General features: G+C 37.6%; 1 protein-coding gene across 3 annotated transcripts; it reads left to right on the forward strand.

Moving 5' to 3' along the window:
- The first annotated feature begins 1,044 nt into the window (after positions 1–1,044).
- Positions 1,045–10,827, forward strand: LOC110173328 (proton-coupled zinc antiporter SLC30A2). Of its 3 annotated transcripts, none has more exons than XM_055157180.1 (10): positions 1,045–1,396; positions 1,476–1,574; positions 2,395–2,555; positions 3,931–4,077; positions 5,334–5,487; positions 7,045–7,178; positions 9,088–9,200; positions 9,907–10,012; positions 10,087–10,221; positions 10,569–10,827. In XM_055157180.1, the coding sequence occupies exons 2-10, from the start codon at positions 1,498–1,500 to the stop codon at positions 10,712–10,714; spliced, it is 1,173 nt and encodes a 390-aa protein (XP_055013155.1). In that variant the 5' UTR covers positions 1,045–1,396; positions 1,476–1,497; the 3' UTR covers positions 10,715–10,827. The 3 variants fall into 3 exon arrangements, with proteins under 3 accessions (XP_055013155.1, XP_055013156.1, XP_020794989.2); XM_055157181.1 differs by having other exon boundaries at positions 1,045–1,379; XM_020939330.2 differs by having other exon boundaries at positions 1,045–1,574.
- The last annotated feature ends 320 nt before the right edge of the window (positions 10,828–11,147 follow it).

Genomic DNA, 11,147 nt, shown 5'->3' on the forward strand with positions numbered 1-11,147 from the left:
TGATTGGCTGGTGCTGAACTTGCACTTCCAGGGTTTTGATGAACCGTCTAGTGTATTCTGATTCTGGACCTAGTCACTGAAGAGAAATGAAATGGAGTGGAGGCACTAGGTGGCGCTAGCCTGGCTAATTTAATGTTAGTTTTCAAGTTAAAAGCTACTCTCTACTATTAATTCAGTAGAGATTTTCAATTCAAGGACTGAAATTATCTGTTTGATTCTAGTGAAGGTGTACAGATTTTAAAAACACAGTGGAGCACTTCCTGTATAACTACATGATATCCTTGACATCACAAAGTGAAACAGTGAGTTTGTACATTAAAATTGCATCCAGGAAACAGTAGCGGACTTTTTTCATGGCCTCTGTTTGCTGTTGCTCTTTCTTCTTTCTTGGATAATCTGAACAACAAAATAAATATTACATGCCGCGTTCACATTCACAAAGCAAACAGTATTAAGTATTCTTCATTGCCAGGAATTGCCCTTTATCACTGCTAGCAATTTTATTTTATTGCTTTATCTTTATCAGAAACCAGGTTTAGCCTAAGGTTTATTGCAAATAACAACTTTTGACGTTACCTTATATTCAAATGGCTGAAGAACAAAAACAAGACGGTTTATATTTATGGTTTAAGATGATTTAAATGTTCCATATTACGCAAAATTAACTCTTTTGAGCTTCAAACCGTGTTATAATGTTATTACCTCATCAAAAACATACCTGGTGTTTTCAGTTTGAGAGAATAACTCATAGAACAATATGCAGGATTTGTGTGTTAAACGTGTATGAATGAAACAAAACACAACTGCGGGTATGTTTTTGATGAGGAAATATTACATCAATTTGAATGTATCGTAATATGAGCCCTTTAAATTAAACTTTCTTTCAAGCTTTACACCAAGAGCGTTGCGTATTTAAAAGGAAAATCCTCCACTCCAGAACATAATCCTTTCAAATCTCACTGCACTTTTGCGCACGTCTGGACCACGGGGTCTGGAGTGCACGAGGCGGAGCACACGGCACCTCGTAGGCTTTTGTTTTTGAAGAGTGCCGGCTGAAAATGAGAAGAGGGGTGGTGTCTGGCGTGGAGGTTGCTACGATGAGTTTGACACACAGGACGCACCCAATTGGCTAAATTAACGCACGAAACAGCAGAGATTGTACTTGTACGATTTTAATACGAGGTGTCAGCTTGGTCTGAGGTTGTCTCTCGAATTTGGACAGTAGAGGTGGACTTTGCGCACGATGCTGTCACACGGCCTCGGGGCACTGTAAGCAGTGTGCACGCGTTTCTTTGAGAGGATGAGCTGCTACTCAAATCATTCACTCAATTCTAACGAGGGCAGTGTTGGACCAGCAATTTTTCGCAGCCACTCAACAGGTTTTTTATTATTAGTAGTATGTATTTTTATTTGCTTTTTACGTTTTTATAGGCTATAGTTTTTTTCATACCCTAACTGAAGTTTATATTTTGTAGTATACCTTTTATTGTTGGCATCATGTTAAAAAGCAGAAATCCCGAAAAACATCAACTCGTGACCGAAGTGACTGCGAAGAGGAGCTACAACACAGAAAGGTAAACAAACAACATGCAGGTTAAAGAAACGTATTACTGTTAATAAAGATTTGTAAAAGGTTATCCATTTGTTGGTTCGTTGTTTAGGTGAGTTGCTGTTCAATCAGCGGGAAAAATTTTAAGTTACAAAGTTACACAAAATGTACTCTTGTGAGCTTTAAGCCATTTTAGAATGTTATTACATCATCAAAAACATACCCAGAGTTGTTTCATTCACACATGTTTAAGTAATCGTTTATTATTAGTCTGTCTGCATCTACAAAGCTCAAAATGCTCTGTTTCACCTTGTGATGTCATGAAGTGGTAGTTTTCAAGTTAACAGCTACCTTTTATAGTTCAGTAGAGATGGTCAAATCCAGGGCAGAAATTATCAAAAATAATTTTAGAGTAGGTTTATGGAGAAACACTGTGGAGCACTTCATGTATTACCACATGACATCACAAGGTGGAAGAAAGTGTGTTTGAGATAAGAAGTTTATGAAGGTAAAAAAGTTTTATTTACCTGAAATAAAACTTAAATAATAAATTTTCTCTGTTATTTACTTATTTAGACAATATTTTTTACCAGTAGCTATGGAATTCAACAATCCAAGTCTGCTATACATTATATAAGTATATTATAAATCTCTTCTTCTATTTATCATCTTCTTTTTATCTTCTTTCCTTCCTTAGGCGTTCCACAGGGCAAACCTCATTAGAATACTACTGTGAACTGGTTTTAAACCCAGACAAGACCAAATACATGCAACAGACTTTCCTACAACGTTCAGTCTGAGGTTTGATCCCAATTTTTATTTTATTCTCTCAATTGTCCCCACAGTGGAGATGGAGTGGTGGTTCTCGACAAGAACTTGGATGTGAAGCATTGCCATGACAACAGTCGTGCCAAGGAGGACCGCGAGAGGGAGAAGAAAGTGGCGCGAAAGAGGCTCTATGTGGTTTCGCTCATCTGCCTGGTTTTCATGATTGGAGAAATCCTTGGTAAAACACTGCACTGGCAACACATGAGACAAACAGTGAGATATGAGACTGTTCAAGGGACCTAGACTTGCACAAAAGCAGTTGAACAGAGAGAGAGTCTAAATGTCAGTTTTGTTTGTTTTAAATAGTGGAGTTCAATAGTGTTCGCCCACCCCCTGGGGCCAGAAATAAATTTCCCATACATTTTTCTCATAGATTTCTGGGAAAAAAATAATGATATTACAAATTTGAAAGTTTTGAACTCTTAATATTTGCATTTTTAAGTGTACTGGAAAAATTATTAATTTTCTTCTGGAATCAGAGCAGACTTTGAAGTGGACGCGGCTGTTGAACTTCATCGCCCCTGGTAGAAATAACTGGCTATAATATATAACATCAAAATAATGATGTAATAATAGATATTTCAGGTAAATAAAGCTGGTTTACCTTCCTAAAGTAAGAGACGGTGAGTACGCTTGTGTGCAGTGTGCCTTTCTAGTAGGGCTACAATTAATGATTAAGTTGCAATTTGTTACAATCAGTTGACTAGTCAAATATTTTATTTCTATTGTACATTGAGACTTTAAAATGTATTATCAACCAAATAAAGGTTAATTTTAAATGAACAGATTATGAATGGATGTAATAACACTGTCTTTTCATATGTTTTTTAGTTTATATAGTCCAGATAATGATTATAATGATCAAAACATAACTATGATTACTTTTTTATAGTTGACTAATCAAGATTAGTAAAGCCCCGCTTTCTGAGTGTCAAAACCACCTCTAGGATCCATGATGTCTATACATTTAACCTTCTTAGTTCATTTAAGGAGCAGCACGGGGCTTCACCCTGTCAGCTTTGCCTTGGCATGGCCCCACTGATTACAAGCGAGCACAGTGGACACAGACAGTAGCCTACATCAGTGCCACTCTAACTTTTTGCGCCAAGTACCACCTGAGATTAGCTATTAGAGTCCCACTGGATCTAAACATGAACTACATCAGGCATAAATTAAGGGTAAAAGCTGATTCTGGTGTTTAGGATACAGGATTGTTTATGAATATACATTGTGCGAGAACGTGTGCGAGGACAGCGGCAAGGGCGGGCGTGAGGGCAGGCGTAAGGGTGGGTGCGAGCGCGGGTGCGAGCGAAGGGGCAAGGGCAGGGGCAAGTACAGGTGCGAGGGAAGGGGCAAGGGCTGGTTCGAGGACGGGTGTGAGGCAGGTGTGAGCAAAGGGGCGAGGACAAGGGCGAGAACAGGTTCAAGAACAAGGGCTAGGGCAGGTGCGAGGGCGGGGGCGAGCGCGGGGGCGAGGGCAGACTAGAGGCCAGGGGCGGGGCCTGAGGTGAGGACAGGAGCAATAGATCTGAAGGTTTCTCTTGTTTTTATAGGGGGGTATTTTGCGAGCAGTCTGGCGGTGATGACAGACGCAGCTCACTTAATGGTGGATTTGATGAGCTTCATCATCAGCCTTGTGTCTCTGTGGCTCTCTTCTCTACCGGCCACACATAAGCTGAGCTACGGCTGGCACAGAGCGGGTATGTACTACTGATACTTCGCAGTGGATGTCATCAGTGTTCCATGGGTGTGTGATGCTAACTCTAAGCACTGCTCTATCTAAGGTTTGTTAGATCTGGTGAGATGATTTGTGCTCTTAAACAAATCTCACACATAAAATTACAATCACAAGCTAGCTAGCATTAGCCACAGTTTTTTTTTTTTTTTCAGTTTGTCACTCTAACCTTATTGTTGAAAATCCAACACCTAAACAGGACCATGAACGCTCATGTTGATCACAGGCTCCTGAAAATGTGCTGTTTAAATTCATTTTGTATTTTCACACTTTCATACTCTTAAATCTTGTTTGGCAGTGTTTGCTAATGTTTGCATTGTTTCACCATGGTAACATTCCTCCATATAGATGCATGTTGGACACCTCCAGTGTGATGTCACTGCAAAATATCAGTGAGGGTCATTGCTGAGTGATCGGGCATTTTGGATGCAGCAATTTACTGGGAATTACATGTGAATGGGGAACGGGGGAATACTTTAATCTTTAATTTTTTTAATCTCTAAGTTTTTATTCATTTGCTTGTTTATTTGTTTGTTTAACAGGCAGAGCATGCAGCTGAAGCAATGCATATAGAGTGTATAGCAAGTGCTAATTCTCAATGCTCCTGTCCCTGGTGGGGCTTTTCTATACACTAAACCTTTCTAAAGACTCTTTGATTCTTTGTACAGTGAGAGAGGAATTCCATTGTACTTCAGGGAGGACATGTTTGCCAAAGGAAAAATAGTACAATTTTAGAGGGAATTGTGATCATCATGTGATCTGCCTCATTTTATTGTGTATTTTTCGACCACATTTCAATTCAAGTATTTGAGTTGCTTCCAGTTTTATTTATAACAGAAGAACTAGTCAGTTATACAGAGTTTGAACATATTGAACCAACTTCATGAATGTTTTAGTGTAATGTTTTCATATTATATTGGAGATCTACACAAGTAGAGAGCAGTAGGTGTATGTGGATAGAGGTGAAAATGGATATTGATCTTGAAAATAAGTCATTTAAAAATTGCTCAAACATGCACAAATCACTCCCAACCCAACTCTGAGTGGGGAAATGAGAAGAAGAACCAACTACAACATGGTTAAAAACTCTGAAAAGTTTGTTTTGTATAAAAGATCTGTTTGCTAACTCTATTAAAATGACATAATTGCTTCATTTTTGTCCATGTTTAGTGCTGTACCTATTATATCATATTATATTTTTTCTTTATTTATTTTCTATAGAGATCCTTGGAGCACTTCTGTCTGTTTTCACCATCTGGCTGGTCACTGGTGTACTGGTTTATCTGGCAGTGCAGCGACTGATCAGTAATGACTACACCATTGAAGGCACCATCATGCTGATAACCTCTGGGTGTGCTGTCCTGGCAAATATCATGTAAGTCAAATATTATAATGATTTTGAATTTAAGCTACTCCAGCACTACTTTATTAATATGAGAAAAATAAGTTCCTGATCTATATTATAATGTTGTTTCCTCGTCACAGACATATGTGGAGTTGTGTTTTATTCACACATGTTTAACACACAAATCCTGCAAATTTAGGCTGAGTTTTTCTCTCAAACACAAAACGCTCTGTTCCGCCTTGTGATGTCATGTAGTTAAACAGGAAGTGCTCCATAAATTCCATAAACCTTCACTAGAAGCATTTGGATGATTTCAGCCCTTGAATTGCCTATTTCAACTGAACTAACTAGATAAAAGTTAAACTACCAATTCATGACCTCACAAGGTGCAAAAGAACATTTTAAGCTTTGGAGATTTTTGGAGTAGACAGTGTAATATGCAGCATTACTCAAACATGTGTAAATGAAACAAAACATAACTCCAGGTATGTTTTTGATGAGGTAACATGGCTTAAAGCTCACAAGAGTCAATTTCTTGTAATATGGGACCTTTTAAACTTCTTAATCCTTTGAGTCATATTTTCTGGGAAATAGAAATTATAAATATTTCATGCTCTGCTACATCTACACTCCCTATTTTTAATAGTTTGATTTATATATTCATGTATATTCGGATCCAGACTTAAAATTTTAAAATGTATAAAAAAAAAACCCCAAACAAACCAAAAATGAATAATATTGTTATAGTTATAAAAAGATACAGTTATATCACAATAAATTGAGCTGCTATAGAATACAAAGTCTTAAAAATAAACCCATATTTTACTTGTTCATGAATGGGCTATGGTCAAATTCTCATAAGGCTTGAGTAATTTTTTCCATACCATACCACTTGAGGTTTTAGAGGCTTTACTGTTAATTACCACAAATAATTGTTGCATTAAATTGCAGTAAATTAGTTAATGCCCATTAAATGCATATTTCATGTCATCAGTACATCAGTGTTGCCATGTTTGCTTTGGTTTGTATGGTAGGGTGACCGTATTTCCCTTTGTGAAAACCCGGACACCTTACCGGGGGTAGGGGGTGGGGCCTCGACAGTGAGCTACTCTCGCCTCGCAACCTGTGCACATGGCCTCCGACTTGTCCCGACTGGGACGGAAAACGGAGAATTTCTTGTACAAGTCATTGTTAAATGCGCATTTTCGCTTCGGCAAGTTGCAGACTGACAGATTGTTTGTGTCTGCTCGCTCCTTCTGAGTGCACATAGAGCTACGAGAGACGCTCAATTTAATGGCCCCAATGAACGGTAATGAAAACCTGGACATTTCCATCACTTTATGAAAAAAAAACCCGGACGCTCAGGACAGGATGCAAAAAACGGACATGAAAAACTAATGTTTGGTCACCCTATTGTATGGGCACTTGGCTTGTGGCTTCAGCACAAACCTCATACTGCTCTGTGATTGGTCCGCCCAACTCATTATAGCGCGAGTCTCTGAAGATTAATTCTTGAGAGTTTGTGAACTAAAATATTGCGAGAATTCATCTTGTTTTGCAAGGTTCTAAAATTGCCTGTCTTTATAGAATGGCTTTGACGCTGCACCAGTCAGGACACGGCCACAGTCATGGAGGTCTGAGCTCTCATGGACACGGACATGGACACAGCAACGGCCCTAAATCCAACCAAGAACCAGATCTGGAACAAAACCATGACCAGGGTGAGTCCAATGGAGAGATGGACATTCTGTGGTGGGATGTTCAACAGTTACCATGGTAACACAATGAACGCTAACAAAGGCCATGTCCACTAGTACGTATTCGAGTCGTTTTCATTGTGGATGCAGTGTTCTTCCCCACTAATCCGCTTGAAAACGGCTCCAGAGACAGAATGATCTGGTGCCGCCATATCCCACAAATTCATTTGAGTACGGATCTGATCCGGCACTGTGTGGACGCCTGAAAACGCCGATACGCTGATACACTAATGTAGTTCTATGCACCACGAAAACGCTAAGAAGCTAGAATATATGTCCATTCATATAAACGGTCTATGCATATGATCGTATACATATAATCCGACCGTATAATCTCTGAAAAGTTTAACATGAACCATTTCCGACACAATAGAAGAACAGAACAAACGCCCCTCTGGCACAGAAAGAACACAGAAAGTTCAAGTTGTACCTGTCAAAAATGTCCAGGGGCCAATGTTGTATTTTGCATGATGTCGCCATGGCAATCCCTGGAAGCACCCATGTTTTCCTGTGTTAGCATGTCAACACTTCCAGTGTGTGTTTATTTCTGTCAATTTAGTATAAGTACAAATACAGCCCAAAGCCACAATAACACAGAGACAAGTGGCACATCAGCGCCATCCTGAAGGAGTGGCGGGTAAGGCCGAGTGCGTGGCCTGTGAGGCCTGTTTGATTGCGCTTGCGGCTTTCATCTTTTGTACTTGTTTTTGTACTTTCTCTTGTCAAATTATAACTAATATGTAAATTAGAAGTGTTGGTTCTTGTTTACAGTACTGTTGCCAGATAACATGGAATTACGTGTACATCAGCTGCCCATGTTTAACCAGGAAGTAAAATTACAAACTTTTATCAAATGGTCAAACTAGTCATAATTAGGCTTTTTTTTATTTTTTTATTTTTTTTTATTTAGCAAAACAGAGTAAACATGATTAAATTCCTTGTTTATTATTAAGCTAAGTTACAAGTTTGTGATGCATGTATGTGATATGGCTGGCTTTAACTGCCTAAATCAATTTTTTGCCTTTTCCAGTCTCATTCTACTCCCCAGATTCTACTGCATTTCTAGGTGTCATGGCTCCATCTAGTGGTGAACGAAGTACACAATTTTCTTATTTAATAAAAGTAATGGTACAGGGGTAAGAAAAATACTCTAGTAAAACATATACATAAGTAAAAATATTGAAATGTGAGACTACAACAGCCAGCCTAATTACCAATGGTAGCTTTAAAGTGTTAAATATAGTGTTATTGATAAAGAATTAGGAGAGTGATTTGTATTCCTACTATTGTCCAAAATCAGCCTAAGTCTTCTAGGTATTAATTTTTTTTGTATATGTTTTTTCAAAACCTTTTAGGATGTTAAATGTGCTACAAAAAAATAACTTCTCAAATCATACAGATACGTTTAAATATTCAATCCAGTTTAAAAATTCAGTGGAGTGGAAAGTACAGATACCTTACCTTAAATGTAGAGAAGTAAAAGTACAAAGCATCCACTGTAAATGTTTATATTATGCAAAATTTTATCTTGTGAGCTTTTAGCCATGAGAGAAAGGTTTTTGAGGAGGTAACAACAATCTGGAGTTCTGTTTTGTTTCATTCACACAGGTTTTATTATTAGTCTGTCTGCATCTCCAAAGCTCAAAATGCTCTGTTGCGTTGTCATGAAGTGGTAGTTTCCAAGTTAACAGCTACCTTTCAGTCATCTTACCAACACAATTTATTTTTTTATGTTTTTTATTTTATTTTATTTTTATTTTTTTTGCAATTTAAACCTTAGAAAATAACTTGAATTATTATGCTACAAGGCTAACAATATGAGGATTGGATTTTCTTGTATTTTTTGTTTATTTTGGCCTTGTTTTGCCTCCAGGACACAGGGCTCAACAGGCCAATGCCAGCGTGAGAGCCGCCTTTGTTCATGTTGTTGGGGACCTGCTCCAGAGCCTCAGTGTGCTGGTCAGCGCCATCATCATCTTTTTTAAGGTGAGAGGAGCACTTGACTGAGAGGGAGGGAAAATATTATAGCCTTGTATTATAGGCTACATCTTGTTGAAAAGAGCATGGCACGTGTAACAGTTTCAAATATTTTAAAGCTGATGTTATAGTTGTTTCCCTTCACTATTTACTCACTGTACTGTATTTGATTCATACATGTATAAACAATCTTTAATAGCTCATTTTTGCCAATCAATTCCCGTTTTCGTCGCCACAAGTATATGCCCTCTGCTCTGTACTTACTTTGTTCTTCAGTTTTATATCCTTAATCTGTGATACGTTTAGGATTCAAATGAAAAAGAATCTGCAGCTCACTAGCATAATCTGATGTGCCAACAACTTCATGTCTCTTTATTGTGATGACATTTTCGGTGTTATCAGTTCCCATTGGGAACTGTAGTTTTTTAACGCGGACGTCAGCGGACTTGCTATTTTAGATGATATATGTATATGTATATACATGTATATATGATCAAAATATCAATACAGATGTTAGAGTGACCATTTTAACTTAACACTGCCTTAGATTGGAAGCCATGCCAAGATGACACTGTTGCTGTGTGGTGAATTGATAAATAATGATATTTAAATTACTGAACTATAAATGCAATGGATAATTATTATTCCTCCAGTGTACACTGTATGCTTTAAACTAACATAATGACCCAATGACTTTTTGTTGTGTATTTTTCAGCCTGAATACAAGATCGCTGACCCTATCTGCACTTTTATCTTCTCCATATTGGTTTTATGCACCACATTCACAATCATTAAAGACATTGTGGTTGTGCTAATGGAAGGTAAGATGTTCCTCAAATATAAACATTTGAAACGGTAAAGTACATTATTTAGTTAATGAACTGTGTGTCTCTAGGTACTCCGGGAGGGGTGCAGTACAGTGAAGTGAGGGACCGCCTGCTGGCTGTGAAGGGCGTTACAGCTGTACATAACATGCGCATCTGGGCCCTGACCATGAACCAGGTTCTGCTCACTGCACATGTGGCTATAGGTGAGAGTAATGATATGAGTTACGATTGTTCATTAGCAACTGTGAAAAAGAAATGGCTAGAAAGAGCGTTCTGCCTGTATGTTTATGACAGAATGTTCATCAGTAACTATGGTAAGACAATGCTCACAAAACCTAAAACTGCCAAATAGGTTTTAAGGTCCAAGTCTGAAAACTCACAGACAATAGAAAATGAATTTAAACAACACATTTTCAGGAGCCTGTGATCAATATGAGTCAATAACTTTTTTTTTTTTTTTTTTTTGAGACATCCCCCATTACATTTCTTGCATGTTCATTATAATGAGCTGTTAGGATTTTAAGCCTTTTATACTTGTCTTTTTTCACAGATGAAACTGTAGACGCTCAGTCGGTTTTGAGAGAAATGACGCAGGCTTGTTACTCTACGTACAACTTCCACTCTATCACAATTCAGATGGAGAGACAAGCTGACCTCAAACCAGACTGCACACTTTGTGAAGACCCCAAAAAGTAGATTTAAATAACCCGTCCACATGTATATGACAATCTCTATTTTAAAACTTGAATTAATCTTAAATCATATATTGTATATCATGTAAATATGGTTGGGTGATATTACCAAAAACATATATGGATCAATTTCATTTTTCCATTTTATTTTGTCCTATTAAAAATGAATAAAAATGACTTTCAAAATATAAATATAATTTTCTGAACACAAACAATATACATTTACCACAATATATTCAAATTTCTTTTACCAAACTTTGAACAAACGCTTTTATTGACAGAGGATTGGCTGTGGGCCTGCTGATTAAAAATAAATATTGTCTATTAAAGGTCCTATATTATGCAAAATTGACTCTTGTGAGCTTTTAGTCATGTTAGAATGTTGCTACATTAATACACATAATCCTCAAAAACATACCTGGACTTGTGTTTTGTTT

This window comes from Boleophthalmus pectinirostris, unplaced genomic scaffold (assembly GCF_026225935.1).
Source record: "Boleophthalmus pectinirostris isolate CB_2022bp ecotype Guang Dong unplaced genomic scaffold, ASM2622593v1 HiC_scaffold_21, whole genome shotgun sequence".
NCBI lineage: Eukaryota > Metazoa > Chordata > Actinopteri > Gobiiformes > Gobiidae > Boleophthalmus > Boleophthalmus pectinirostris.

Bases quoted from the DNA above. Each gene is read 5' to 3' on its own strand.
- LOC110173328 (XM_020939330.2), top strand. From the start codon at position 1,498: ATGTTAAAAAGCAGAAATCCCGAAAAACATCAACTCGTGACCGAAGTG. The intron at 5,488-7,044 runs GTAAGTCAAATA...CTGTCTTTATAG, and splicing joins GCTGTCCTGGCAAATATCAT to AATGGCTTTGACGCTGCACC. The intron at 7,179-9,087 runs GTGAGTCCAATG...TTTTGCCTCCAG, and splicing joins GGAACAAAACCATGACCAGG to GACACAGGGCTCAACAGGCC.